The 27,646-nt window shown below is 36.8% G+C and overlaps 1 protein-coding gene across 3 annotated transcripts in view; it reads right to left on the bottom strand.

Moving 5' to 3' along the window:
- PRR16 (proline rich 16) overlaps window positions 1-27,646 on the bottom strand; it is a 136,914-nt gene that overhangs the window by 41,953 nt on the left and 67,315 nt on the right. For 2 of the 3 annotated variants that reach the window (XR_008842593.1, XR_008842592.1), the window contains exon 2: window positions 1,261-2,155. Coding sequence is in view for 1 of the 3 variants with exons in the window: in XM_056514444.1 (XP_056370419.1) it covers window positions 1,397-2,155 (759 nt within the window). In the remaining 2 variants the exon portion in view is untranslated. The remainder of the gene's footprint in view (window positions 1-1,260; window positions 2,156-27,646) is intronic. The other variant, XM_056514444.1, reaches the window with a different exon arrangement.

Raw genomic sequence — 27,646 nt, 5'->3', positions numbered from 1 at the left:
GAATAAAATATTTGCTTACTGCAAAAGTTTACAAATAGTCATCTGATGGAACTTTTTGTTACACTTATTCATATTATTTTGCTTTAAATACTAGAATACATACACAGAGAAAGACAAATATCTGTTAATATAAACCTATTAATAGATGCAAATAGAAATTAAAATTTGTTTGGTTTTTCCTGTTCTGCCATAAAGTACCTTTTATATTTCAGCTGAAATAAGCAGACTTTTTTTAATACAGCATTTTCTGTTGGCCATTGAGATTATTTTGGCACAAGTTTTGTAAATAATACATTTATTATCAGATTTTCTTCATTGACTGGATGTTTTTTTAAGCTCTAAGTCCCTGCAACTCTCTTTGTGAGAATAAAAGGATGTTCTCTCATAATATAATTAAAAACACTGAGGAATTTTTTTCAACTAGTAAGAATATTAATTGGGTTCGCCATCAAAATGTGATAACATGTAAAATATCTTGTTAATGCTCCATAATTGCACAGAGCTTTTCAACTTCAAAGCTCTTTACATGAATTAAGTGGATGTCCCTGGAGGCCTTAAGCAACATTTTCTTTGCCTTCAAAAAGAAGATTTGTACCAGACAAAAGCTTTGTAAAAACACAGGACTGGGCTTTGTTTTTTCAGTCTGCCATTGCACAGTGAGATAAAATACCACTACCATTTTGCAGATAGAGAAGAAAGAGGAACTTAACAGGGCCATCCATTCTTATCTCAAAACTCTGTACTTTACATTGGTAGTGATGCACTAAGACGTGAGAAATAAAATGCAACTCAGTTTTCCAGAACCACGCTGACATACATTTCAATAATTTCTTTACTTCCCCTCCAAAGACCGAGCTGCAGAGGGTCCAGTGATTACCTCCTACTGCAACCACCCCACAAACGGCGAGCTTGCTCAAGCACTCATGAAGAGAAAAAAAGCATTGGCTACAATTCAGTCAAAGGCTGTTATCTGGTACTCACTTGGCTTCATCAAAAGACATTTAAAATGCCCCAAAACCCAGGAGAGAAATGGTTATTCCCTTACGTCAGATAGATTGAAATCTATCACATAATGCTACGCAGTATTTTCACATTGAACTGTCTTCTTCACTGTCTTTTAAAATATGCTACAAATAAGAAACTGCCACAGATGTTTACAACTTTGGTGCTAAAGAATGAGTATTTTTTCAGCACCCTTTGCCATAAGGGTATTTGTGGTGAGTACAAATAAGATCAACAAGTATTCCTCTTTGTACTTACCATGTGATTTTTATGCCACTTCACCGGACACAGGGTGTAATACATTGGGTCTTTTTATTGCTCAAGTAGAAAGTGCTCATTACCTATTTATGTTTATATATAGGGAAAAACAAAGAGTTATTACAAGGGGCATACTTCACACTGTTGTAGTGGTTGACTTCCTCAAGATGGTCTTCTGGGGTTTTGGCGCAGTTTGTGGAGGCACAGTTGCAGGTCTCGGAGGAGGAAAGCTGTTACTGGGACTTATCCCCAACCCTCCATTTTCCAGAAGAAATGGAGGCAACGGAGGTGGAGGAGGTGGCAGAGGAGGGCACTGGTGCGGCAGCTTCCCCGCAGCCCGGGCCGGCTCGCCGTGCAAGTGCACCTCCCTGTTTTTGATGTTGTACCGAACGTCACAGTCGGGGCAGTAGCCGTGGTACTGCACCTTCTCACTGAACCGTACGCGCTCCCTGGCTCCCGGCTGGGCGCACCGCTCCTTCTCAGCTCTGTGCGCCAGGGGCTGCACCGCCACCTTCTCCAGGCCGGCGCCGGCCAGGCAGCACACATCCCCGTTGGGGACGCGGCCGGGCCCCACGGGCAGGCCCCCGTTCCGCAGCAGCGTGCCGTTGGTCTTGACCGGGTTGGCGGCGGGAGGCATCCGGGGAGGCTCCTCGCACCTGACCGGCGTCAGCCGAGGCGGAGGAGGCGGCGGGTTCGGCTTCCGCAGCACGGTGAGGATGGCGGAGGGGTGAGCGGGGGGCTTGATGAGGGGCGCGCTGCCCCGCACCTTCACCTTCTCCAGGCTGGAGGCCGTCGTGCTGCTGGAGCTGCTGTTCAGCGTGTCTGTTTTGGAACTGTCCGTCATCTCGTCCTCCAGCTGCAGATCGCATGTCAGTGTGTCAATCTGGTCAACCACCTGCACAACAGCCAGAGTGAGAACAGTGAGAAAAGCGTAACTCAGAGGAGGCACAGAAAAACAAAGCCATTCTCCACTACCAGTTTGTCCTCCCCAGAACTGAAGAATCCAATTTTTTTGACCGTTATTTCTTTTTTCTTGTCAACGTAATACAATAATCATCATAAAAACGACGACAGCAATAATGATAGGGATGGCTAGTTTGCTAGCTCATCACCTGAATACAAGAGAAATACAACATGAAAACAGTCTAGAATGAAATTCCCTCTCTTTCCCTCCAGGGTTTACTTGGTAATATCATAGTGAGTGAAGTGTAATTCTTCAGTATTATGCTTTGCCTTCCAGTGAAGGAGACAAAATTGTTCAGCTTTAGCTTCTGCATGACAGCTTCTGAACCAAAAAATTCTGCAGAGTATATCTTTTAGCTCTGACCTTTCAAAGACTCTAGATTTAAATATGCATTTTCTGTATAGGTGATATTATTATACACCTAGAATTGTAAGTTTGATACACAATTTTCTGACAATGTTTTAACATAAAAGACACTCTGAGAAAGAAATTCTCTCTTGCATTATCTCCCTTTATGAGTATTTTCCATAAGATCTGAAATCCTCCAAAACAATCCTTAAATAGCATTTGCTGAAAGAGAGAAAATGTTGCTTAGCTTCCACTCACAAGTATTTAAGAACTCATGCATTTTATTTGAAGTTTTCTTCTACCTCCCAGAATTCTGTTTTTTAGATTCTACATTGTTAGATCTTTTCTAGTCTTCAACACTCGTTTTTCTACTGATTTTTTTTTTTCCAGCATGAAACCAATGGTGTATTTACTTGGCAGAGAGGTTTTTCAGGTGACAATTAAAAGCCCTTCCTGAAAACTGCATTTAACTCAGTACCCAGGTGAACAACTGTAGTTACAAGCTACACATAACCACAACAGATACCACAGGAAGTAGCACTGGTACACACTTAAAAACTGATCTCTGTCTTTCACAGCCTCACATGATGTACATAAAGTAATGGGTAGCTGAAATGTTGCTAACTAACTTTAGTGCATGATTAAAAATCTGTGCCACAGCTTGACATCCTTGTGGCTATCTGTGATGTTCTGGAGAAGCCAACCCAATAAGTCTGAAATGAAACCAGATGCGGCCATAGTGCCACAGAAACTTTCAATTCTACTTCCTGCTTTCAGTAATTTGGTGCTGGTACTACTGATTTCAAACTAAGACTATTTTATGGATATGAGCCATATATTAATTGGAAAAAAAAGAGAAAATTCACTACTGAAGGCAGTGACTCTTTACTCAGTCAAACCAGTCACCCACTTATGTGCACAGCAGTAAAAGGTAAATACTAAAAGCAAAATCACCAAAAAAGAGAAAAGCACTCCAGCTTTCACTGCTCCTACAGTATGCAGAGTTGCATAATACAAAATCAATAAAAATTCACATCCATCAATTCAGTTTAGTGCTTTCCTTCTCCTGAAACCAACAAACATGCAAGTAACCATCATTCAGAGAGCTTTCAAGCACCTTTGAACAAACTTTACAACAATTTTTCTCTAAAAGGCTAAATACACAACTCATTTATTCAGTATTCCAAGCCCAGCATTTAAATTTCTTTTTCTTCTCTCAAAAAAAACCCCAAAAAACAAACAAACAAACAAACAACAAAAAACCACCTTAAAACACAGACATTGAATTCCTGAAATAGTAAGGATTTAAATAATTATTCTAGAAGCTGAGATGTACAGTTGAACCCTAGAAACTGTTAGATCCCACACATCCCCTCCAGGGTACAGCATATAAACTCTTGAAAATTTCAGAATACGGGTAGATAAATCCCATCAGTACTGAAATTCATTGCAAGAATGAGATTTTACAGGTGAAAGAATTTTTATTATCACCTTCCATTACATAAGCAAAATAAGGCAGAGACAACTCAGAAGGAAACAGGAACAAAGAAAAGGAAGTCCAGTTCTGGACTACAAGTCATAAATTTAAAAACGCCTCTGCATCTAAGTATGGATTTGTGTAAATATTAGGGTCTGCCTACACATATCTAAATATCCTACTGCTTCCTATCATCTTTTTATTAAACTGTAACAGTGATAGAAGGGATTGATGCAACATAAACCCAAGAAATTCCTTGGCAAGCAAAGAAATAGAAAAATTATGTATTGCAGAGCAAAAATGTTCTCAAGAGTAACAGGAAAGTCTGTTATGAACTACCCTTCAAATTAATGACTAAAAGAGTTTATCTCATGCCTTCTGGGCAAATGTGTAGTACATATCAAATTTTTTTTTTGTCACTTATCCGTTTGTAAAACATAAATCCAGCATGAAATGGCTCTGAACACAACAGCACAGTTTATCTGTCCAGATTCATTCCCACCATGAGCTCTGAGTCTGTGTACTCTTCTTTTCTTTTGCTTTTTTGTCCCAGAAGGTAAAATTCAAATAAGATGAAAAAACAACATGAGAACCCATGATTGACACACTGGTACTGTTGCAGATAGAAAGAAAAAAACAGCCCTTATTTCACAATGCATCTTCTATGGACATAAGAAAGAGCATATTAATCTTAAAAAAAAAAGAAAAAAAAGCTGATCTAGATGTGCAGAAATCTGTCCATTTTTTCAGTTCTGAATAAAACAGGATTTGACTCCCATGTACAAATATTGGGGATACATAATTTTATAGTCTAAGGAGCTCCTTAGCCATTAACTGGATTTGAGTTCTGCAGATATGCCCACTTCTACTCTGCCAGCAGTATCCTGAGGCTTCAAGCTCTGTAGAATCCACTGTGATGCTCGTGAACGAACCAGGATACCAGTTTATTCTTATCTGCTTTCTAGCTTGGTAGTGGACAGCAATATTAGGTGCCCAGAGCTAGGTTCCTCTATCAAAATCCAAAATTACAACCTTACAATTACAATTACAACCTTACATTACAATGCCCAACATGCATTTGGGTTCAGGAATTCTGTGCTGCAACTAACAGAGCATGGGGAACTAATCAATAAAATCAAGTTCAGGTAAAAAGGAAAAAAATACTATTCAAGCTCAATTAACAACCAAAAAACCCCCAAAACCCCAACAAAAACACTGAAGTTGCAAACAATTTTCAATGCAAAATATTTTAGAGTTAACCCAACCCTCAATGTAACCAAATTTTTATGTAAAATTGCTTGAAAATATAGAGCTAGCATGAAGTATTGTTTTTCCACTGAGGTCAAACTGCAATTCCTGTTTAAAGAAATTTCAGAATCTAGTCCAAGGAAAAGTCATGTGATTATCAAAAGCAGCCTACGCTGATCTAATATTTATATTGTATGAACTGTACTATAAGTTTTGTCCAGTTTTTACCTCCTCTGATGAAGGCCTTTCATGGGCAAATGGCCTATTTTGATTGGACCAATACTCAAAACTCCATATTTCTCATAGGATGCCAGGATCTCATTCCAAGAATCTAACTATGTAATCGTAAGATTAAAACATGACACTGAAAGTAACATGTACTTCTTGCTTGTATCCCTAAACTTCTCTGAAAAGCATCTCTGCAATCAGTCACAAACACATTTTTCACCGTTTCCTTGTATTCCACTGTTTCTAATACACCTCCAAAAATACATCTATGGAGAGTTTTGTTGTCCCCTTATAATAAATGCTTCACCAGGTTTGTTTTTCCTTTTATTTAAAGGGACATACCAACATTCAGTGAATACATAATCCACTGTCCACCCTCAATCCACCACAGACAATTGTTGAGCTTTCTTGCAGCCCTTAAATAAAAAAGCAAATTGCTCTTCAGGAAGGAAATTAATATATACTTAGAGATTCACAAATTTTTAAGTTCACAGAAGTAATAAGTTGTAGTATTTCTTAAGATGTCCAGCCATTTGCATTAATTTTTATGTTTTTCAAAGATTCACATGGATTTACAAACTAGATATTTTTTTTTAAATTACTTGCTTCTGTACAGGCTAGCAGCTCTCAAAGAAGCTGCATAAGCAGAATGAAACTTAGGTGATATTATTTCTGAGATGGAATAGGTATAATTCATACATTACTCTGTTGCACTACATCATAGCAGCGTGCAGCTATGAGATTTAAAAGTTTGCTGGAAGTTTACTAGAAAATGAACAGTTATGGTAAGATGCTGAATTTGATTTTAAATCAACCAGGATAAAATCATGTCAAGAGACTAGCTCTCATTTTGAACTAAAGAAACTAGTGAAATGAACAAAATTAGGTCGACAAAATAAATGGAATAAAATGTACAATTTTTTTTTACTTTTAAAGCAATGCCAAAAACTTGCGAAGTTTGACATATTGCACTTTATGTGCAAAAATTAACTACCTGAAAAGCCACAAAAATAAATACGCTATTAAGAAGAAAACAGCCATCAGCTCTACCATGAAGAGGCTATAATTGCCTTTAAATAAAAGACTGGGAAATATGCTGTGTCAGTGGCTCTAGCATCTCATGATTGCATCTCTAATCCTACAAAAAATTGTTCACTTGCTAAAATTAGTAGTGGAATCTTCTAGAGAAGCTGTCAAACTATTTACATTCACATCACTTTACCTTATTATTTCCTGTACAGTTATTAGACCTTTGTTGACAAAAATGAGTGTTCAATCTATATGGGGAACATGAGATTAGCTCAGCAGGTCAGATCATGCTGCTAATAACACCAGGGTTGTGAGTTTGATCCCTGTATGGGATGCACTGAAGAGTTGGCTTTGATGACTTTTGTGAGTCCCTTCCAACTTTGAATACTCTGTGATTAGTTCTGTGATATCTAAGGACACAAACAAAGCTTCTTTCTTTCTAAGTGCCTGTAAATCCTGAATCACCCCAGAGTTAAAAACAAATGAAACAGAGGTCTCTGTTAACAGTGAGAGAACCAATACCACCCTTTACTGTTTAAGTTGCATAACAGCAGAACCTTTTTTCAGGTGCTTATATTTCAGCTTCAGCTGATCCATGGTCCTATCTTTTGTATTTTTCTACAGCAAACTTGACTACAGTGCTACCTGTCCCCTTCCCTTCCTCCAATCCCCAGAGAATACAGCTTCCAGGTCAAGAAGAAACAGAACCAAAATTAGACTATAAAGTTGCATAAGCTAAAAACTTGCCAAAAGAAAGCAAAAGAAAAGCTGTAGCAGGAGACACAAGTGGTCTACTTAGTACAATATTGTAAAAAATTACAAAAAGCAAGTGCTCAGGAAAGAACACTAGAAAAGTCACACAGAAGTATTTTTGTTGAACCTTATTCCATTCTCAAAAAATTTCCAACTCAAGAACTTCCTACCAGATTTTGTATTGATCTTGACATACTTATCTACAGTGAACATGCCTATATCTGCTCGAACCTGCATCAGCTTTTGGCATCTGTAATATCCTCCATTTAAACACCTTCATTACATGGATATGCCACACTTCTTTATGCTTGAGAAAAAAAAAGCAGATGCTTTTATACACAAAGTGCTTTATGAACCTGCATAATACTCAAGCTGTAGCTATTTTGTGAAACTGCAGCTACAGAAGTCTTCTTGTAGCTGGGTAGTGGGTTGGTTTTTTGTTTGTTTTTACAATGTATTCATCAGCATCCTCATATATGAGGATTAGTATTAGTAAGTAATGTCTGCTTATGCTAAAATACTGTAACATAGCAGTGGGGATTAATTCAGTATTTGAATAAATACAAACTTCCAGGCAGATTAGTTCAGCTTTCTCTTACAGTAGTATCTCAGCAGCTCAGCCACTCACTGCAGCAGCAAAGGGCAAGGCTGGTGTGAAGCCCATCAGTGTTAGGGCATCCAAGAGATCAGCCCCATCCTAAGCAAAGTTAGTCCAGGAGACTGAACACCAAGTTAAACTGGAAATAAGCAAGTAAATTAAAATGTAAGAACTATGTTGGGCTCTTTGACAATCTTACAAGGTCATGAAAACTCAGCATCAGGATTCTGAATTAGCAGTTCAGGTAAAGCAAACTGGGAAGCTCATATTCAAAATATCTTTTTTTTAAAATACTTTTTTCCATGAAGAAATAATAAGGAAAAAAAAAAATTACTGCAAGCTGTTCCCCTTGCTCCCCTTTAAGAATTTGACATAGCCATGCTAATTGTCCTGTGAACCCATTTGGATGAAGTCTCATAGTGATGCTGTTTGGAAGAAGAGAGAGACATGAAGGCAGATATGTAGCATGTCTCCATAGCATGATGAATAGTACAATTACGATTCTTGTCACACACAGAAGAATCCTGATAAAATTATGGCAAACAAACAGAAAATAAAGTAACAAGAAAACAAAGAAAATCCTTCTGAGAAAAGAAAGTTCAAATAATACTTGTAACAAAAAATAACTGTTGTAAAATATTAATTGAAACAAGTCAGCATTGCTTTTCAATGGCAACAGAATTTCACACTTCAGTGAAATACGGGAAATGAGTGATGTGAAATACTCACATCATCTCATATTTGGCAATATAGGAAAATAAATAATTTCACTAAAAATAAAGAAGATTAAATCTGTTTTGTCACATCTAGATCATCACAGAATGATGATACTTGTCTTAAGTACTTGATTATTCTGGCAAGTAATGCAATGATTTCACATGTAGCTTGTTACCCAGGCTGGAAGACAAACTGCAGCTCAGGCTCAGCACTGTGTAAGCATAGCAAACCAGTCCATGGGCTTGAAATAAAAAGCAAGTCCAATGGATGTCTGGATGGGCAGCAGTGCTAACCAGCTAACCAAGATAACCCTGTGCTACTCTGGAATCTGCTCAAAAGCAGACTGTGAGAGCAGCAAGTAGGTCTGGTACAGCTTGTCCTGAACACTGGAAAAACCCTCAGAACTAAGATTTAAAAAGGGCTTTTAAATACTAAAGAAATTAATAAAGTTTGCATTATAAAAAATAATTAAAAAAAGGAAAATTTGATTTCACAACTTACAAAGAAGTCTGGAACTTAATGGGAAATTAGCAATTGTTTCTCTACTGTTAGACTGATGTCAATTATACTCCTTTCTTTTTCTTACTCTTCAAATTTAGGTTTGACACAGTAGATGCAGCCTGCGTGACTATTTAAGAAGAATAGCCAAATTTTATCTTTTTGTTATTAGATAAGAAAAAAAAAAGGATGAAACTGGGCATGTCAGATACACATTTGATACTTAGTTCTGCATACAATTATTTTATATTCATTGGCACAAAGAAGGAAATTGAAAAGACAAATTGCTAATCAGCATTCTCTGCCTAAATGTGCATGTAAATAAAAATAAAAAGTCTTCCCCACACAAAACTCAGGGGAATTAATATTGAATCTTTGTTTACATGTTTCAGGAATACTCCTTGCAGCTTACTACTACTTTTCTTTTTCAAAACATGTAACAAAATTGAAAATGGCTGCATGTTGACAAAAAAAAGAGGAATGGTTAATCTGTGTATTCTCATTGCTGCTAATGTTTTCTGGATAAACATGTTGTAAACCAGCTGTAAATACAATAATAAAAAATCATAGAGATTTTAGTCCCTACATAACAGCCTTTGATATAAACATTCACAATGACAACAAATACAGTGACTTGCCTAATTAGAAATCATATTAATTTAAATGAATGCTAAATATTTGTCCAAGCTCTTAACTATTAAGAAAAATAGAACACAGAAGTTCCTAAAAGTATGTTAATTAATGCTAACCATGAAGACTGTTGAGACTAGAAGTTCCTTTGTAGGATTAGAAAAAGCAAATATTTTCATAAATACTTTCCTAGGTAAACTTTTCAAATACATTAATAACATCTATTGCTAAATAAAAAGAAAAGCTTTGTAACATTATAGCTCTGAAAAATAATTTGAAATATTTAGCATACCCAAACAGAATTTGCTGAGAAGCTGATAAACAATTCCACTGCAATTCTTTTGTTAATGCTAGTCTTAAGTACTAGGTATATTTCTCTAACTTTAAATAAACCATCTCACTATGCAGAGTATTAATTGGCATCCCTCCTTTTCCTCTGGCCATCTAAAAGAGATTCCAGAAATAAATTTTTATCATCCTCAAAAAAGACATTTTCCAAAAACAGCCAAAATATCTTTTCAGAGACCATATATTAGGCAGTTGGATTTTTTTTGATTGAAAATACTACTTTGAGTCTAGATGGCCTCTGTATTTTAGTATTTCAGCCCCATTTAGGTTACATTTAAGCCCAAACGGAATGTGAAAAACATTTACAATAATCTGAAAGCACTAATTCCTGTTGGACACTTATTAAAATACAATTTCAACCGAAATGAACAGAACTAGAGGATTTAACTGAGTAAACACTTCTAACCAGTCCTTTTGCCTTCAAAATATGTTCCTAAATTGCACAATCCACTAAGTTTTAATTTAAATATTTAACAAATACAACGTTTAAAGCAAATTTTAGATGAAGCAACAGCATTCTCTGCTTTTTACACTCAAAAAAATGGAAAGCCTGCTAATGCAATATACTTTTTTCAGACACATCTGCAATACTCTTTCTGTTGATAAGTCCTGTCCTTGAAAGAGGTTCTGTTTATGCAACAGGTTGAGTTATCTGCCTGGATAAAAACAATGTTATAGGCAATGATGATGATTATTAGAAAGTTTGCAACTTTTTCTGCTGGGAGATCTTAAATGCACAAGTTCCCACCTCACGCTCGCCCTCCTGGTGAGCTGCCCCTAACACCTGGAAGTACGAGTAGCACAGAAATTGTTCCAGGAAGGAGAGAGCACAGAATATTTTGCAATAGTGACCCTATCAAAGGCTTCTTGTAACTCAATCTGACTTTTTCCATCTGGATGTACTGGGCAGAGTACATCACAGGAGATAGCCCATGGTGAGCTTACACCACCAATAAATAAAAGTAATGAATCAGCAAACTCTGTTAACTGCTATCAACCATAAAGGTTTAGAATGAATACATGGTTGACTTTTAATTATTTGTTGCTCCAAGTTAAATGACCTCTGCTTGCACTGCATCACAACATACTTAAGTAATTTAATTAAAAGAATATTTTATCTTAATATAACAGAATATAATTTTTTCAGATTCCTTTCAGCAAAATGGCACATGTGCACATGAGAAGTATATACAAAAATAGAGTTTTAACTCATTTTTGGTTCTATATATTAAACCTTTGTTTATAGACATCTAAAACTGAGCTCTTCAAGTGATTGACTAATGTCTTGCAGACAGTGTAAACAAATTATAGCTAAGTAATTTTTTAATAAATAAAATAATGAAATGATTTAACAATAATTACACATTCACATTAGCATAATATGACCATTGTCAAGAGAGCTGTTTAACAAAATTCAAAGCAAACAGTGTTATGTCACATGTTTATATAGATGGTTAGTTATTACACAGTTAAAGCTGAATTTAATCAGTCATTTATTCTGGAGTTCAAAGAAAGCTGTCTATTAGCCTTCCAGTCCAGAAAGAAATTAATACATATCATAAATCAAGAATGCATGAGAAGCAACAGTGAAGGAGCACAGTTTATAGCTAATATTTGCAATAAGACACATCCTCCTCCCCCAATTAAAAAAAATAATAAAAAAGGGCAAATTAAAAAAGATCAAGAAATCTCTAGCTCAGGTATTTTCAGCACTTTTGAAGGAGATAATAACTTCAGTGTGCCAAAATACAATACTGCAGTTGTTTTTTCATGCAAAGACTGTTAAATTTTTTTCCTTATAAGACCATTAGCTCATGTTTTTGGCACAAATAGCTGCTGCTCCAATTCTGTTTCTGGTTGCAGATCAGCAAGCTAATAACACAAGAAAACAGAAAGTTTTCTTTTGCAGAACCTGCAAAGCTGCTGGGCCTGTTATGCCTGTAACATACTTACACTCCCAGCATTACTGAACTATTAAGAGACAATGGGCATCACACAAGGTGCATGAAGTTGAAATCAGTACCACGACACTGTGTTTTTACTGCTGGTGGTCCAGTTTGTCTCCTGGGTATTCAGTTCACAAGCTTCTGCATCTCTGGCATAGGTCTCCCTTGCATATAGTTTGTTTTGCCATTTTTAATGTAAAAAGAGAGGCATGACTTACAGAGGTGAAAGGCTGAAGGTGAAATTCTGAAGGTAAGTCAACAGTAGTAGAATACATTGTGCACAGAGTAGAAAACCATTTCCAAACTGATTTGCAAAACACAGGGGTGAGCAAGATGGGGGAGAAACTGTCTGTCTCAGTCATACAAACAACAAACTGCAGCCAAGATTCAGTACAGCTACCACAAATTTCTAACCAAAGATAAAGACAAAATTATTCACTCCTTTAAAAGACTTGTAGACGCTTAGCCTTTGAAGCTTGGTTTTGCTTTTTGGCTTTCCTACAAAGCATTTTCAGTTGAGTTAGCATCTTATTAAAAATTATATTTAATATTTATTTAAAGTTTATATATTTCAGTAATTATTTCTATAGTGATTTTGACAATATAAGGAAAATCTGATCCAAACCTCAAGACAAGAGGAAAAAAATAGCTGTCTATATTTGCTGCATCTTCCTTTCACAAAGTCTTCTGGGGTTTACAAGACATAAATACTTTTTCTTCTCCCTTTCCCTCTCCCCCTCTCTCTCCCTCCCTTCTTTCTTTTCTCTCTCTCTCTCTCTTCCCTCCTCCCCTCATCCCCCCCAATATATCAGAAGTTCTGCTCAGGTCAATTACACAATGCCTCAAGTACTAAAGCATTTCTTTGATTGCCATTCACATTACTAATCCACTTTGAAGAGTCCTCACATCTTGTCCTTATAATCCCTTCCTTATAACTGTAGTACTTGTGGCAGCAGGAATGAAATGTTTTGTACCTAGTATTTTGAAGTGGTCCTTAGATGTAAAGATGTAAAAAGTGGAATTTTCCCAGTGCAGCTGGCAGGATGCACAGAGAAGCACTAGAAAGAAAGATCAAGTTCCCCCTTCTGCTGCTATCCTATGGAGGTCATCTTGGCTGGCTTTGATTCAAAGAAAAATGTAGTTCCACCATTCAAATGAACATGGTTGGTGAAAAGAGATGTTAAGCACAAGAGACCTCTGGTGTATGCATTGAAAGATACCATGAATCTTATCACACATATTGCTATTTAAAATGTTATCAGATAGCATTGAAAAAATAGTTGTTTCATTTTCTGGGCTATTAGTGAAAAGAAAATTATACTGGTAAGCTTTGAAGCCATAACTCATATTTTAATACTAAGACCTATTATTCTAGAGCCAATATTTTCATTTTTAGCAAAGCAAATGTAAGCTGCAAACGTAGACACTTGGGGTTCAGATGCAAAAAATGGACCTGAATACCAAGGTAAAGAGCATATCTTTTTAACATAAAGCACTGCAAATGTGTGAAAAATATAATCTGTGTTTGAAAAATAAAGCAATCCTGGAAATGCCTAAAGAAAGGTAAGTATTGCAAATTATTTTAAAGTTTCAAATGAACATTATTAAAAATACTGAACTTGCACTTAATTTTTAAAAGGCCTAAGAAATGTTTTGACTAGGTTCAGTCAAAAAGAACTACATTTACCTAAGCGCTGTAAGTTCTGAGACATTAGGCACCTTTAAAAGAGAGAACCTTTTATACACAGCTAGGTAGGTTGCATCTTTCTGGTAGGAATTAAGACATTTCTTTTGGGCTAGATGTAACATATTGAAGAAAATAATTCAGGGATGAGGAAAATTTAACAATACATTAAATTTTTAAATTCTGAGGGAAGTGGTAGATGATTCATCATGGATTTTCCAGTGGTAGTCCCTATCTATCATACTTGAGAAGTCATGGAAGTCAGGTGAAGTTCCTGATGACTTGAAAAAGGGAGCCATAATCCCCTTTTTTAAAAAAGGGAAAGTAGGAGACCTGGGGATATACAGAGCATTTAACCTGGTAAGCTTATGAAGCAGATTCTCCTGGAAACCATGCTAGAAACATGGAAGAAAAAGAGGTGATTGGAAGGAGCCAACATGGCTTTACAGACAGGAAATCTTGCCTTCTGTGATGGAGCTACAGCACTGGTGGATAAGGGCAGAGCAATTGACATTGTCTATCTGTACTTATGTCTATCTGTACAAACACTGCAAACATTACATCCTTGTCTCTAAACTGGAAAGACGTGGGTTTGATGGATGGACCACCTGGTGGATAAACAACAGCCTGGATGGCATGGAAAGAGTTGTGGTAAAGAGCTCCTTGTCCTCATGGAGACCTGTGGCCAGAGGTGTCCCCCAGGGCTGGTGCTGGGACTGACACTGGGACTGACACTGTTCAACACCTGTGTTGGTGGCAGGGACAGTGGCATTGGGAGCACCCTCAGCAGGCTCCCTGATGACTCCAAGCTGTGTGGGGCAGCGACATGCCAGAGGGAAGGGATCCCAGCCAGAGGGACAGGCTTGAAAAATGGGACTGGGTGAACTTCAAGAAGTTCAACAACATACAAGCACAGGGTCCTACACCCGGGTCATGGCAATCCCAGACACACTCACAGGCTGGGCAGAGAAGGGACTGAGAGCAGCCCTGTGGGGCAAGACTTGGGATGGCTGATGGAAAACTCCAGGTGAGCCAGCAGTGTGTGCTCACAGCCCACAGAGCCAGCCTTGTCCTGGGCTGCTCCAAAAGCAGTGTGGCCAGCAGGGGAGGGAGGGGATTCTGTCCCTCTGCTCTGCTCTGGTGAGACCCCACTGCAGGGCTGTGTCCAGCTCTGGGGTCCCCAGCCCGAGAAGGACATGGAACTGTTGGAACAAGTCCAGAGGAGAGTCGTGAAGTCAATAAAGGGACTGGAGCACGTCCCCTACAAAGCCAGCTGGGGCTGTTCAGCCTGGAGAAGGGAAGGTTGTGTGGAGACCTCTTGGCAACCTTGCAGGATCTGAAGGGGCTGTAGGGAAGCTGGAGAGGGAATCTTCATCAGGAGCTGCAGTGACAGGACAAGGAGTAATGGGTACAGACTGAAAGAGAGCAGGTTTAGATTATATGTTCGGAAGAAATTCTTCACTGTGAAGGTAGTGGAACAGGGTTGCCCTCCTGAGAAGTGGATGCCCCATCTCTGGTCATGTTCAAGGACAGGTTGGACGTGGCTTCGAGCAACCTCATGTTGCTGTCCCTGCCATGGCAAGAGAGTTTGAATTAGATGATCTTTAAGGGCTCTTCCAACCCCAAACCATTCTCTGATTCTATAAATTAGATTTACATTTTAGAGATATAATTTCACACATTTAATTTACTGCCATCTAATACTTTACTAGTACAACATTAGTTGTACCATTACTTAATAAATATTGCTATTTAATATCTGTGGGTTGTTAAACATACCAACTACCTTCTTAACCAAAAGTACTAAGGAAAATGTCAGGAGACAAAAAAAACCTCAACCTTAATGTATAAACAAGGATCATAGTTGTTTGTATTATGCCTAAAATCTATTCAGTTAAAACAAAGCTACTTTACAAAACACCACAGACATTGTTAAGTGCATAGATTTTCTTAATCCATCTCTTTTATATGCATTTTTTTGCAAGTGTTGTTATATGCTTATATATAATATTATTTTACATTATTTTATTTTACACCTGCTGTCAAATATTTTTAATGTATCCTGGTAACCTGGTGACCACTATATTTTGTTTTTTCTTTCCTCTAGGTTAGTAAAATCCAAGGGCAGAATTACATTTTTAGCCTAACAGTTACAATAGTGACCTTCTTGCATTGATAAACAATTACAAAAAAAAAATGGGTCCACTGATTATTCCTCTCTCCATGCTTACAGCAGGTAGTTTTGTTGCTCTGGATATCTCCTAAAGTATTTTTAAGATCAAGTATTGCCCTCTTGTCCAGATAAAGAAGTGTAAAAACAACATGATGGTACTGTAAAAGCAATGCTACTAAGTCCTTCAACATACTCCTATCCATTCAGAATATTGCAGCAGTAGAAATACTACTTTCTTTTTTTAACAGAAAAATAAAATCACTTTGAATGTAGTTGCTGCATATTCATATATTACACAGGTTATCCTAAAGGAGATCACAGCAAATAGGAGTTTGCCCAGTGGTTTCTAATTTCCACCTCTGCTACTCATGTAACTGCTGTGTTAACTCAAGAAAGGAGATCCATCTTTATGTGGCACCATTTTTCTCTTTACTGTTTATTTCTCATCCATTTACATTGTATGCTCTGGAACATGGGTAACACTTCTCATTTGCAGCCCTTCCTGCAAAATGTGTCCTGCTTTTTACTATTATTCTGCTAGGGTACTGCAGAGTGGATTGTTTTTTGGCTAATTTTGTTGGCTAATAGGATCACTCAACAGCAGGATAAACAAAACACTTACAGTCAAGTACAAAGTATAGATGCTCTGAGGTTCAAATACCCTTTCAATTGACATTTCCTTGCAACATATGCATTGGAACATTTATTTAGGAAAAGAAAACAACCAAAAACAAAACAAAACAAAACACTTACAATTCCCTGCATCTAACAATATACTGGGGAGTTATTTTTTAGATATCATCTATTGTAAGCTATTGTGGAAATTACATGTTTTCCAGAGCCAAGTGTAAGTATATGATGTATTAGGTTATATAAAAGTCTCCATGGCAATTCTGAACACATCAAACCATTTATGACCACTGATATTCTCACAGAAACTGATCAGCACACCCAGGACTGCTTTAGATCTTGCCCACATTCAAACATTACACGTATCTGCCTAAGAAGTGATATAAACCACTTGTCTGAGAGTCCAAACTTCAAGAAAAAGTGAGGATCCCTTTTTTTTTTTAAGAAATCCAAAATAAATATACATATTAATTGAAAGATTAAACATTTCCCTGCATATCCCTGCATAAGAGTTTTAGTACACACAGGAACAGCTGTGTTTAATGCATTACAGAAAATACTACTACTTCCTACAGAGGAATATCAGAACTTATATTGAGTATTTTTTCCAATCAACAAAAATAAACACTGCTATGGTGCCTCAGTGACTAGCAAAAAACAATTATATGCTACACAAACATGCATTCATTTCAAAGCAGAAATTACACAAAATATTTTTTAAAAACTCCATATGTTGAATCCATGTATGCAAACAGTCACAGAAGAAAGGTAATGAAGCAAATTAAGCATTAAAATTGCTCAGCTGATTCATGAGATTGCATTGTGTGGGCTGCCTTATGCACAAGTACATAAACAATTCAAAATCTTCAGCACCTCTAACACACAAAACTATAAATCCCAGAACAAGAATAATGTAATATACCACACATAGGTAGTCATGGTAGCATTAAACATGCAGAGAGTAGAAGAAAGAGAATTTATATTTGGTTTTTGAGGGTTTTTTTTGGTGGGGAGATGGGGTTTTTTGTTTTGCTTTTCAGGGTGTTGTCTTGGGGTTTTTTTTGGGTTGGATGGTTGGTTGGTTGTGGGCTTTGTTGGGTTTTTTTTTGTCTGTTTGGGTTTTTTTCATATAATAATGATGAATCATAAAAGTTATTGTAGTATATAGTAAAGATTTTACTCCTACTGAGGCAGAAAATATTCAGGACTCTCAGAAGCTTAGCAAAGAAAAAACACCCTTATGTCCAGACTATCTGAGTTAACAGGCAGAACAGAGTCCTGACATCTAAAAGATTAAATCTTTAAAGCATTACAACTGCAGTGTGATTTATTTAAGAAGGTACACTCAAATTACAGACAATGAAACAAAGTTTTAGTCCCCTCCTTAACTACATCAACCTATTTCTATTCACTGACATCAGATTCTGATTCTGCAGGTGAAACTACGTTCCTTACTGCCATCATTATACTGTAAGTATAATGAGAGGATGGCAGTGTTATCTCAAAAAAGAGAAAGAGGATAAAGAATGCATCATGACGATATAAAGGAAGCAATAAAAAGGGGAATCCATGAGCCAAGATGCTGTAGAGACACAGAACATGTTCACTCATGCTGACAGTTTTTACTGATGGAGTGAAAGAGAGCTGCAGAGCATAAGAATCTGTATTTTTTCTTCACTGAACTGTAGTAAAGAGTGAATCCTTATTAGGAACAAATTCATTAATACAGTTCTTTACATTGCTATTAAAAGCCATAGAGTTATATTTATTCTTCTTCTGTAAGGACAGAGTTTAAATAAGAGAATTCATGAACACACAAATAAATAATTCCAGGCTGCGGAAACTAAACTTCTAAAGAACACATATTTAAGAGTCTGTAATTATTTATTGTATCCATAATAAACCAGAAGATTTTGCTGAAAACTATACATTAGAGTTTAACTGAAAAAAAACCCCTAAGCTCTTCTAGACACTAAAGTGCATGTTTGCTTACAAAAAGCACCAAGCAGTAATATCTTTGTAAGCCTGGCTGAGGCTGAAACAAAACACTCTGGCTTTCAAGAGTACAAGATTTTTACTAAGCAAGAATTAAAAGAAAAAGGACAAGGATGTTTGGTTTTATTTCCTTCCAACATTCTGAGCAGTTCAACTCCTTCATATATATCTACTTCCTTCTCTCAGTAAGATGAAAACTTTGAGAGAGAAAAAAATTCAGTCTTGCTCATCCAAATTCTTTACTAAAACCAGACATTCCAGCTTCTCATTTTGTGCATTCAACCAAAAAAAAAAAAAAAAAAAAAAAAAGGCGAAAATTAATTCTTGTGATCTCCAACGTCAGGAAAGAAATCATTTCCTTTCATCACAGAAAATGAAGACATAGCTGTCTTTAGTCCATGAGTTATGAAAAGTTTTGATCAAAGAAGCAACATTCAATGAAAATCAAATTAAATTCTATTTTCTGTTGACTCACATTGCTTTCTCAAATATTTTGAAAAATATTATATGCAAATATTGCAGCTATTCATTACACTGACCACTTCTATCACATTATTTTTAATCTTCCACCTTGTTTTGAATAAACGTAATCAAAATTAAACACAGTTTTCACAATTTTAATATCTGAAATTTCAGACACCTATTTGCTTTTCAAATCTTTCATTGTTATCTTCTGCCAAGCAACTTTCCTGCAGTCATGGGTTTGGTAAAAAATATTTAACATTTGAGCCAAAGCAAGAGCAAAACCATATTAGTTCAAAGCATAACTGACATTTGCATTGGCCAAATTTTAAAGCAGGCTTTACTGAATAAAAATGATGTTATTAAAATGCACTATTAAAAGAAAATGAATGTTTTTTTCCATTGATCTCCTGTTCTGTCACCAGCACAAGCTACTATGTTCACATTCTTAAAATTTGAACATGGGGATTTGCGAATTGCGATTGTTGCCATGACATCAATGTTCCAGATTGCATCACTGCAAAGTACTGCAGTAACTGCACTGACAACACTAAACCAGTCACTAAAGCTTTTCACACAACACTACCATGCATGTGCAACATCCAAGCAGCTACCAAAATGTAAGAACCATTCAGATTCCTCAAACCTTAGCAATCATTAATAGCACCCAACTCCAAAAGAAGAAATAAACATGCTGTCTAAATAAAGTTCCATGCTTCAAAGTTAAAAGCTACACAAGTCTTAATGACTTAGTGGATCACTGAATGATAGATAATATCTTGCTGTTCCAACAGACAATAACAGAATAAGCAAGAATGCATCTTTGCATGGGGAAGTGCAACATACCTGGTTGTCTTGGATGTCTGATACCCAGGAACACTGAAATAGGGAGACTGAAAGGAGATAACTACCCTACAGTGATTACAGCCATATGAAATTAACACTACTTTACAAATCAGCCAGTTATCTATATATATCCATACTTCCTCTTTCTCACTTTTGCAAGTACAATACTAACAAGATGATAGAAGGAAGACTTTGAAGAGCAAAACTTCTAAAAGATATGCTAATCTTTTAATTTAACTTAAAATCTCTCCTGAGGATGTTAGGAATCCATTACTGTTAAAAATGGAAAAAAACTTTTCATCATCTGACTGTAAAGTGGCTGTGAAACATACTGTGAAGCACTGGCTCACCCTACTCCATTCACCACTCCTGTACCAGCACTATTTACAGCTGCCAGGCAGCACAGTCACCTTTGCATGTGCCCAAGCACTCCCCTGTGCTGCCACCCTGCAGCCCACACTGCATCATCAGGCATCCTGTTTCACCACAGCTGTAAAATTCTGGCCTAACCACGTTCAGGAGACCTTGAGGGCAAGCCTAACTCTTCTGGCAGCAAAGCCATGGATCAGCCTGCATCATGTCAGTGAAAGGAAGCTGGTGCTGTCTTGTGGTCTCTGCTGCTCTTGTGCACAGCTGTGCCTGTGGAAAAGCCTTCCCCAGCGGCCTGTGACAAAGGGAAGAGAGACTTAGAAAAGTCTTTGCCAATCAAGACAGCAGAAGACTTCACTGTGGCTTTAGAGCTACTTCAGACATCAAAAGTCATTTACATGAACTGAAAAGTAAGTAAGCAACATCTCCAGTCTCCAGGGCTCACCCTGGATGAGCAATGCTTGTACACTTTCCCCCTCAGCCCGGGAATTCCGAGCTCTGGACACAATCCTGCATTTTCTGTTAGTTCTCCTGAGATACCTGGGAGATGTATCTGGCACCCCTTATCAACTGGTAGTCTACTGAAGTTTCCCTTGTACCCCTGTCTATTGGTTTTGGGGACAGAACAGTCAATAAAAAACTTCTTTGTCCTTTGCAATGCCATAGATCATAACCAGGATTGGTTCTGAGGGAGGATTCTGTGAAATGATTTTTATTAACTTCTGAATCTCAAACTGTAGAAAATAATTTGTACTGAATAAAAGAACTGTCAGTATAAGAAAAATTCTAAAAAAATAGTCACTGCTGAAATATAAGTGTTCTTCTAATCTGATTTTTGAATGCCCTAAAAATGACATTGTATCAAAAGATAGCTATATACATTGGACAAATATACACAATTTATTGTGTTAGACACACAGTCATACAGTATGGCTTTACTTACTGTTCTGAAGAGTTGAGTAGATATATTTGCATTATCTTGGTTTATTTAGTTTGAATTCAACATTGTTTCTGATTACTCTTAGTCTACATTTGCACCAAACAGTACTACTGATAAGATCCGATGGTATTTTACCGATTAAAAGAACTTCAGAAACAAGTCCTCACCTTCCCACACACCAAAAAGGTCTTGTGTGCAACTACTTGTAGCTCTTCCTGATGCTGTGTACATTGTTTTTTATAATTTTGTGTCAATTTAATGAGACTGTGGAGTGTTAGGAGTGATACTATGTTACAAAAAGCAATCTAGAAAATAAATTTTAGTGAGATTTTCTGTAGCTGCAAGAGAGGACTCTTGAAGGTTGGCTGGGTTATGTGAAAGGTTTTGTGTAACACATTACTTGGACTATTTTTATTCACCTTCAAGAGATGACTAACTGCCCAAGCAGAAACCATAGAATTATGCAAGTTCACACACCAGTAAAAATATTACATTTGTCAAAGTAAGTGTTTGACTAGCTATTCTTAGAGCATGAGGGAAAAATTACTAACACAATTTCGTGCTTCTACTTGTAGAAATGCTGGCCTAGGTCTATAGTAGGAAACATGATCTGGGTTTATTTCCCTGCACACTTCTTACACACCAAAGAAGATTTATGTAAAAAGACATAAGAGTACCCAGAACAGTCATTACTATTTCCTTTGAGAAGATATAGCCAAACACGAGTTCACTTTCTAATATATTTCATAGGTCAAATGGCATTTGTGAGGTGACTGGAAATGAAAATAATTGTCCAGGCAATTCACTGGAGAACTAGGGTGCTGACACAAGGCTCAAAGCCCATTTCATAATAAAGACCTCATATTTCAGGAAGTGTTGACTAGCTGTGTATGTCCAGGGATATCATGAAAAGCCAGGAATTTTAACTGCTTCTAAATTCAACAAAAGTGGGAATATCTCATTTAGAGTATTTCACCCTTACTGAATATACTGCTTTATCTCAAAAACATTTCTCTCTACTGTATTTATCCTGTGTACAACAAATGCAGTTTGTCATAAAACAGGACTATTTTTCAATTCATTTGCATATTATATATGGTATATTATGAACACTGACAGACTCATGCATAAACACAGAAAGTACTCAGCTAATTTCTTGCAATTACATGCAAAATAATAGTCTACAAAACCACAAAATGCCTAACTATGACAAATAACAAAGAATGAACCACAAGGAAAAATGTAGCTGGTGGTAGTGATGGGGAACATATAGTCACCCAGAAATTCGTCACTAATGAAAAATAAGATAAACCCCCTTTCTTAAAGATGCACATTCTTTTCAGAGTATGGTACATAATGTCTGAACATGGTAGCATATTGGATCATTTGAGATCACCTACATTGTTTTTAGAATGTGAAAGCTTCTGAGAGGTTTTTAAATTATTAAAGCACCAAATAGATCTAAGGAAGTCCATATATAAAGCACCCAGGTCTGATTCCCAGATCTCATTTGTAAGGACCCAGGCACCTAATAAGCCAGGACCATAAGGCCAAGGAAAGAACCTACAGATTTGGTGAGAACAAGGCAGTGAGGGGAACAGTGAAGTGGCTGAAGCAGCAGCTGCTCCAGGGGGAACTTCCAGGCTTTCCTATCTACTACCTGCACTCCCTGCAAAGGCTTCCCCATGCACTCACTGAGGCAGACACCATCCTAAACTTAATTAGACAACAAGAAATAAATTAAAAAACAAACAAACAAACAAAACAAAAAAAGCCCCAAACCATTGTGCCTTTCAATTTTTTACAGCAAGAGAGGGAGCAAGGTGAAAAAAACTCAGGTCCTGGGAATCAATGAGAGTAATGTGGACAGTTCCAGCCCAGAAAACTGAAAAACTGCAATGCCAGTCTGCTGCTCTAGAGAAGAACTAACAAAATTTAAAAGCCTTTTTCCCCCCTTTCTCTCTATGCATCTTATCACATAGAAAATAATAGAAGCATATGCAGTGATGTCAGTTATGGGAAATGCTCGTAAAAGCACAGCAGTTTGGGACATTTAAAAAATAGCTTGACAAAGCACTGCCAAGATCTTATGCAGTAAAATTTCATGCAGGATCATCACAAAGGACTTAATAAGCCTGATTTCCACAGTTGAGGCTAGAGCTCCATGTTGACTACTATATGACTACTTTTATAGTAACAGCATAAATTACTGCAATTCCATGCTTAGATCTGTATGCTGAATTCACAAAGAGGCATTTATTAATTCATTAATACTTGTGATTATAGATGACCTATTTACCTTTTTATGAAAAGAAAATCAAGTGAGTTCACTACTAGAAATATTAAGAATATCACTACATAAATTTTCCTTTAAATATCCATCCTACAAACCCAGAAGAAAATTCATTTGCTGCTCAAAATCAGTGATAGATTAATAATCATCATAAGAAAGACAATCACACTAATCTTTTACTCACTCTTGGTGTTCCTTTGTAAGGGAGGAAGAAATAGGAATGCCCTATAGATATGATTGCCTAGCAAAAGATGCTAAGAATATGGAAAGTGCAGGTGAGATTGAAATGAAAGCAGTGTTCGACTAAGTGGCTGGAGAAGAGTATTATGGATGCCTGAAGGTCTTCTCCCTTTGTTAAGATAATGCCAGTTGCTGCAAACATACCAAAGAGCCAGCAGAAACCCCCTTCTGGCATGACAGGAAGGGTCCAAGATAAAGGTTAGAGATAAGAAAGTAGTAAAACATGGTAATGTAGTGATTCCTATAGGCTGTATGTAAATGTTAGAGAATTTGCATCTTGTACTGGATTGGTTAGTGAAAGAGTAGAATATTCAACATAGGAAATTTAAGACTTTTTAAAAGGAGAACATGCTTTCTCTACTCTTACACCCTCGGACACACTCTCACTCCCTTGCTCTTGTCCCTGCAGCCCTCACCCTTGTTTTTACCCCCTTTGTTATCTTACTCCTCTGAGACTGACCTCCACACAAAACTGCTTAGTGTGGTGTGGAAGATCCTCCTGGCAGAAACTTGCTGAGTGGGCCATCATTCCTCATAACTCCTTTTCTTTTTCATGTTACCCCCCAGAAATTTTTAACAATTCCTGGAATCTTTGTGGAACAGATATAGGAAAAAGACAATTAAAACTTCAACAATTGTTTCGTGATAAAGAGCACCATGCTGCTTCTATTTTCAGTAAGATTTAAAAATCAGAATCAGAGGAACACCCCCAACCACTTTTTGTTTTGAGATGAATAGGTTCATAATCACAATTGCTGTTTTCCAAATAAACTATAACCTTACACATTGCAAAGAGTTAAAAATTCCCTGAATACTTCAGTATGACTGCACCAAGCTGAAATGCAATGCTTTTTGTCCTTTCCTTTCCTGTTCCTCCTTTGTCACTGAAGAGAAGATGTTACAAATTCAGTTAAGAAGGGTCTCAGCACAGGATAATGAAATCCAGAAACCAAGCGAGCTAACAAGATATAAAGTTTAAATTTAAAGTTAACAAGGATTTAGTCACTGATGGCAGGAGGCCAGCGAATATACCCAAAATATGTTGTATTTTGACTAGTGTCCTCAATTGTGGTCTCTCATCCCAAAGCTGACACAGTGGAACTAGAAAAGGTAGCTAGAAGGGCAACTGAAAGGGCAATGAAATGGCTTTTGTACAAGAAAGAAAAATAAAATACCCTAGCTAGACTAGGTTTCTACAGCTTGGAAAAGTGACAGATGAAGGAAGATTTAATCAAATCACAAACTGCTATTCACCAACACATTAGTATGAGTGACTAATCTTTTTCCTATTCACCACTACCAAGGAAAAGATTAGTCACTTGCTCTCATAATCAGAACATAAGAATTAAATGAAACTATTAAGACGTAATTACAAGACATAGCATCACTAAAATTCTTGTCTTAGCTGAAATCAGCCATTCTTTTATATTTCCTACACTCCTTCATTTCAGAAAATCCCTTAAGAAAGTTGAACATAACTTGAATACTTTCAGTGGATTATATGTGTTCATCCAGTAAACTCCTCTTTTTTTTTTTTTTTCTTGTAGGGAAGCTGAGCTGGGGAAATACACAATGTCCTAGGATTTAAAGGTAAATGTTAAGTTTTCAGCCATGCACCATCCCCTGACTTCTTCACCCAAAAAGGCAGAACCATGACTTACTGAAAAAATCTGCAGTATTTGGGGCAATTAAGGACATGTAAGTCCAAGCTTGTTCTAAAGATTGGGAGAAGTCGTCCTGTTCTGTGTGAATAAACGTTAAAAACATGAAACAGGAAGGGCTAATGAAAAGGTAAGAGTGAACACAGCTGCAGATAATTGCACTGTCAAGAGGTAAGACAATGCTTGGACGCTTACTGATTAAACTGGTGTGTCCAGCAGCCCCTATCAACCACCTCTCTTGTGTACAAGCAGCCTAGAGAAAGATGTTCATCTGCACAAATGGAATAACATGTTTGAGCAGACACCTCAGATGTTAAAACTGTTAAAATCAGCTCATTGAGATGAAGCTATGCGTTGGTTCAGTTCATCTGCAATACCAGAACACTGAGTTTAAAAGAAAGAAAAGGCATGCACATCTAAGAAGAACACTACTTATAGTATATTTGCCTTGTTTATTGTAACATTCACCAATGTAAATTCAGTCACATCTTAAGGGAATACAATTATTCCAGGTTAACACACAGAAATTAACATATGTTTTTATTTTTCACGCATCTTCCTTCAGAATACATGACTTCCTAGCACAAAATATACTAATACTATTTCTTTTCTTTTATTTTTTTTTCTTTAATGGAAAGGAGGAAATAGAAATAATAAAACAATAATAGAAAAACCAATAAACAAACTTGATGAGTCATAAGTTGATGATGTGAAGAGATAAAGTCAGTGTAAGCATCAAGTACATTTAATTTTCTGTCTCACATCTCTGCTATATGTTTGCTGAGCTGGCAATAATTCCCTAGACTTAATCTTACAGCTAGTGAGCTTCAAGCTACCCTTTCCACAGAACAAGTTACATAAACACCATTTCTGTACTTCTTCCATTTCCAATTTATGCAGCAGAGGGGAAGAATTGTGTTACTCCTAAAACTTTGTTTACATACCTTTAGCGAGGAGAAAAAGAAGAAAGTGATCTTGATTGCTATTTCCTTTTACCCTGGACTCTCATCTGGTAAGTCTAAAGATTCTTTTTCCAATTATGTACTATGTCTTTCCTTTCCTAACTTGTTCTGAATTACTAAATGCTCTGAACACCACGTTTTAAGAAAAAAAAATCTCTATTTTAAATGCCGTAATTGAGTAACACTGTCTCCTGGAAAATATCTCCATGAAAGGAAGAACAGGGTGCCTTGGCCCCAGTGTACAGTAATTATCCCTACAGACCATTCAAATTAAAGGCAATCATTCAGATTTTAATTATGAAGTGCCTCTGACTCTCATTTTCAAGAAATTTTAAAATACTGCATTTTGATGCTTCTTGAACATGAACTTTCTCCTTCACATTTGGGAAACACATAATGAGTATTACTGATACCCTAATGATGACTGAAAGCAAATACCACAATAGTTTGACAGAAAGAAAACCAGCAGTGAATAAACTTGGAGGCTGATATGTTGGCTATCATGGTCTGTTGTTGGAAAAACGTGACATTTTCAATAATATGAAGAGTACTGAAGTATTCAAACAAATGGAACAAATGAGTTCAAACAGCACGAGCTTTGCTTAGATGGACTGACTGAATTAATGAGCATCTGACTTCTATTCATATCATGTTGACTGTAAGATAACAAATGTGATGACTGCGTGGCTCAAACCTCCCAAGAAAGAGCTGGTCTTTTCTTATTGTCCTGCTTTGCCTGAAGCATTGCTTTTCTTATGTTGTTGTATAAGGCAAGATTTCTTAATTTTTTTGTTCAATATTTTTAAAGAAATGTACTTGAACTCAGGTTTCCAAATAATACTGACTGGAAAATAGGCTAAAGAGTCTCTGGGGAGTGCAAAATCTTCTCAGAAGCTGGCTGTGCATTCAGAAATGTGGATATATGCATAGAGGACTATCAGACTTAGGAGGACTGCAAAAATGGGTCGTCGGAATTTTGGTTATATTAACCACTACAACTAAGCTACAAAAGCCAAGATTTCTTAGCTTACATTAGAATCAACAATCTTTATATGCCATTGTAAAATTACTCAATTAACTACTCAGGCATGAAAATAAAATGCCCTATGAATCTCTTTACAGGAAAGACCTTTCTAATTTAAAAACATTAGTGAGCGAGTATTTTTATAAATGGGAGCTGATAGCAATTATCATCTTTGATATGATTTATTATTTGGCCTTATATATCTGTTAACCTCCACTGAGAGGTCAGCTATTCCAGTTTCTGGAATTACAGGCATGAATTTCTCATCAAATAACATTGAAGAACTTTAATTTTTCCTCATAGCTGCAGGCTACCCTAGCAAA

This window comes from Oenanthe melanoleuca, chromosome Z (assembly GCF_029582105.1).
Source record: "Oenanthe melanoleuca isolate GR-GAL-2019-014 chromosome Z, OMel1.0, whole genome shotgun sequence".
In the NCBI taxonomy this organism is placed as follows: domain Eukaryota; kingdom Metazoa; phylum Chordata; class Aves; order Passeriformes; family Muscicapidae; genus Oenanthe; species Oenanthe melanoleuca.
This window is presented reverse-complemented; position numbering and strand designations above follow the sequence as displayed.